Raw genomic sequence first — 3,958 nt, 5'->3', positions numbered from 1 at the left:
ACGCTTGCTCGCTAACTTGATGGTCCACGATTCAACCTGGGAATTGGTCGATATAATATATTCGAATTTTTCAACTCGGTTTCCCCTTATAAGTGATGCAGGTCGGAGGGGCAGATTTGGAAAAAAGGCTCTTGAAGATTAGATAGCTTCCTAATCGTTTATCCTTCTAAAAAGACACAATTGTTCATCTCCGTCGCTGAAAGTGACGATGCCAACTATGAACATATATGAATAAATATAAACGTGAGTACCCATCTTTAAAAGGGCTAATCAGAAAAGTTATCATCAGAATTAAAAAGGATATAAAACGTACATAGTTTGCATATTATGGCACCCAACAATAGAAAACATTTGAATACACGAATATATTAAAAAATAAACCGCGAGGACCCACCTTTAAAAGGGTTTATCTACATGCATTATCATTGAAAATTAAAAATATATTATATAATCGTTATAATATTAAAAACAATTATGTATATCACCTTCACAATGTCAAGCTATTACGAACTTCGTCTTCACAATGTCAAGCCATTAAAATCTTCATCTTCACAATGTCAAGCTATTACGAACTTCGTCTTCACAATGTCAAGCTAATACGAACTTCGTCTTCACAATGTCAAGATTATACGAACTTCGTCAACACAATGTCAGGTTATTACGAACTTCGTTTTAACAATGTCAAGCTTTTACGAACTCCATCCTATATCTTGACTGGTTGGATTGTACGCAAGCAAATGCAGCCAGTCTTCCACAGAAAGTCTGTAAGCTATTAGTCCTTCTATCGAGAGCTCTGATTGACTATATTCGCTGTCGTACAGTCCAATCAAATATATATATGATAGCTATAGTAGGTATAAGACGGAGGTCGTAATCGTTTGACATTGTGAAGATGATATATAAGATCTACATATTCTGCATAATTGTGTAAGTTTCGAGTTCAATGGGTCAGATTTTATAGTTTATTCTTTTTGATATACCTCGCACCTTTCTTGGTAATGTATTCTTCTACTTTCAATTTTTTACCTTCCGATTACTGTACAGGCTTGTCGCGATGTTGGATGTTAGCCAATTATATACTATATAAGTTAGTAATTGTGGTAATGCGTAATTCTCTTATTTGGATGCCTCCTATACTTCTTAAAGGGATAGTTGCGCCATTTTTGGAGGGTTAATTTGAGTGTCCTTTTCAAATATACAACTGCACCCATTACCACAAATTAATTTCCAAATACGAACATCTATACAACTTAGTTCTCAAGCTAGGACACTAGTACCGCTTGGGAATTTCAGGAGCGAAATTCACACCATTAATTATAATGTGGTGCCGTGTGAGGCATAGGGACATGGTAGAATATATATACGTCCCAGGAACTGGGAGGAGCCAGACCTCGGGGTTAGATGTATTGGACCAGGGCACCGGAGAAGCCTTCAGGATTTGTATTGATATAAGTATTGATTACCCCCAATATACTGGGATGAATTGGATAAACATCTGAGCTTCATAGAAATTTTTATTTAAAAAAAAACAAGTTTCTGGGGCGTTTAGTTTTACTTAACACGCTGGACCCTCGTGTACTTTTTTTTTGTTGTTGGATGCATTCCCATTCAAATTTGTATGTATAGATTTGTTTTGGTCAAAGTTGCTCTGAATGTTGCGTACATTGACCGAGATGATCAATTCATAAAAAGATTTCCATGAATGCGAACTCGTAAAAAAATAGCTTATCCTGATAATTTCAATCCTTTTAAGACTTTCCATTCATAAACTTCAGATTTCAAAAATTCCATTCATGAAATAATGTAGGCGTTTGACCGCAATGAATTTAGGATATTTAAAAATGATGGTTTGTGGTCCAAGGAGTGGTGACATTCAGCTTGGATTATGAATGAACAGTTTTATCACAATTCACCCATTTATGTCAACCATCAACTAATTAGTAATAACAGAACATAGTTTAATGACCTATTGAGTTGTAAGAATTATAGTCAAGACGAGTTTTTTGCTACATAAGGGGCGAAAGAGACAGGCTTTGGATTTCTTAATTCTTGGTTTTGAATTAAATTGGTCTTACATTAACTTCTATGGAGGTTGCTTCACTACAAAGACATCGTATCACAAATACAGGTTATGACATGGTTTCGAGGAAGTATGAAGTTTGGACACAATGCTACTAAGAGATTATGTATCAATCCTTTAGGCATCACAAATGTTTTCTTCTCCATCTGATACTTCGGATTCTTAACCATGTCTACTTCCGATTTTCATTAAATATAATTTTACCTGCATTATTGTGTTCTTTGACAATCTAATCTCCTGGCAAAATTTCCCTCGTTGCACCCTACATCGCGTTAGCCCACATGGTGCAGAAAAGTAGGACGTAAAACTCCATTCATTTCATTTCAATTCATTTTGAAAATCTAATTAAAATACAAATATGAGAGTGTTGTTTCGTTGTTTTGAAGGAGGTTACTAAAACTTGTCATCCATGATACGACTTGATGCTTTGAATCGAGTTTTGTGAACATTTGACCTATTGGCATGAAGTGTGATTTAAGTGTTTCTTAATGGTATATCAAGACCGATAGATGACATAAAGGTCACCATATTCGTTCCTGCATAAAAACTATATACCTATTCATTCTTACCATATTTGGCATCTAACACACTTTTGACGTAGTCTACCCCACTATCGAAACTAGACTAACCGCTTCACCAACACCATCCCTTTAAATTCACAAGAGAAGAAAAATGTGAAGAATCTGAAGGTCAGTGAAAACCTGTTAGTTCTTACAATTCATTAAAATATAGGTAGACGAGCGTAGGATCTATCAAATAGAAAACATAAACATAGTCGATAGTGGGCTGATAACCCTCGGGGCTTTAATTCAAATATGGGGCGTGGCTTGCCAAACGATTTTCATTGGTTAAAAGATGATATTCAAGCGAATTAATTCGAGTGTGACATCTAAGTAGTGTATAAATTTACTACAAGTAAATCTGTAGTTAGAATTTGGACACGCGACGAAAGATATTTGTACTGTTATTTTTACCTTACACAGGTGTGTTACCTTAAATAACAATTTAACTCTACTTACGATTTATCAAAATGGAATCCGTTCCACCTGATCAACGCAGTAAAGAACCGGCAGCAAGTGTTAAACGCGATCTTCCTGGATATAGCAGCACATCGGGTTCCAGCAATTCAGACATTGCAGAACATTCAGTCTCGAAACGAAGCAAGGTTGAAAAGTACAATCTTAGACGCAGTTCCCTGATCAAACGAATTGAAGTGGAAGAGAAAATCAAACAGCCAAAAGAACCCAAACCGAAAGTGAAGCCGCCACCGTTGAGCAAATACAGGAGAAAGTCAGCAAACGCTCGAGAACGCGGTCGGATGAGTGACATGAACCTAGGCTATGAACAGCTTCAAGCGGCACTACCCGAAATGGGAAACAGCTCCAAAATCACGAAACTGACTTTATTACGCCTGGCAATGAACTACATCAAATCATTACAGGATGTATTAGGATATCCAGATGGTGCTCAACCCATCAGCAGCGTGGATTCTAGTGGTGGGTCGATCTACAGCAGTTCTGGAGACGAAGCTGGTTCTGTCACTCCACAGCCCCTTCAGGATGGATCATCACTTCAGGCTACCAGCTGTAACAGTTCGACTAAAGATGCCACGAACTGTGTCCTTCAGCAACCCAAGGATGTGGATCTTTTCAGCGTTTCTCCAGTTTGCAATGGACTGTCTTATAATGAAGCATTTTCCTTATTAGATCCGAACGTACACCGAGGAACTTCAAGCGTTTCTCCAAATTACAGTGGATCGTCTGGAGATGAGGCGTACTCTCTGGGTCACCAACCCATTCAAAGTGGACACTCAAGTGGTGCATCTAATTATAGCAGTTCGTCAGGAGATGAATCCGCATTTAGTCCAGTATCGGACTT

At 37.5% G+C, this 3,958-nt stretch overlaps 1 protein-coding gene across 1 annotated transcript; it reads left to right on the top strand.

The window, feature by feature from the left end:
- Window positions 1-3,344: 3,344 nt before the first annotated feature.
- Window positions 3,345-3,530, top strand: LOTGIDRAFT_100776 (hypothetical protein; the record flags this gene model as incomplete). Its single annotated transcript, XM_009054552.1, has 1 exon — window positions 3,345-3,530. A coding segment is annotated over one exon (186 nt), but the record flags the coding sequence as incomplete, so codon positions are not given.
- Between the last annotated feature and the right edge of the window lie 428 nt (window positions 3,531-3,958).

The sequence above is a fragment of the Lottia gigantea genome (genome assembly GCF_000327385.1).
Source record: "Lottia gigantea unplaced genomic scaffold LOTGIsca_22, whole genome shotgun sequence".
NCBI lineage: Eukaryota > Metazoa > Mollusca > Gastropoda > Lottiidae > Lottia > Lottia gigantea.
The sequence above is the reverse complement of the archived record's forward strand: the minus strand, read 5'-3'. Positions and strand labels throughout refer to the sequence as shown.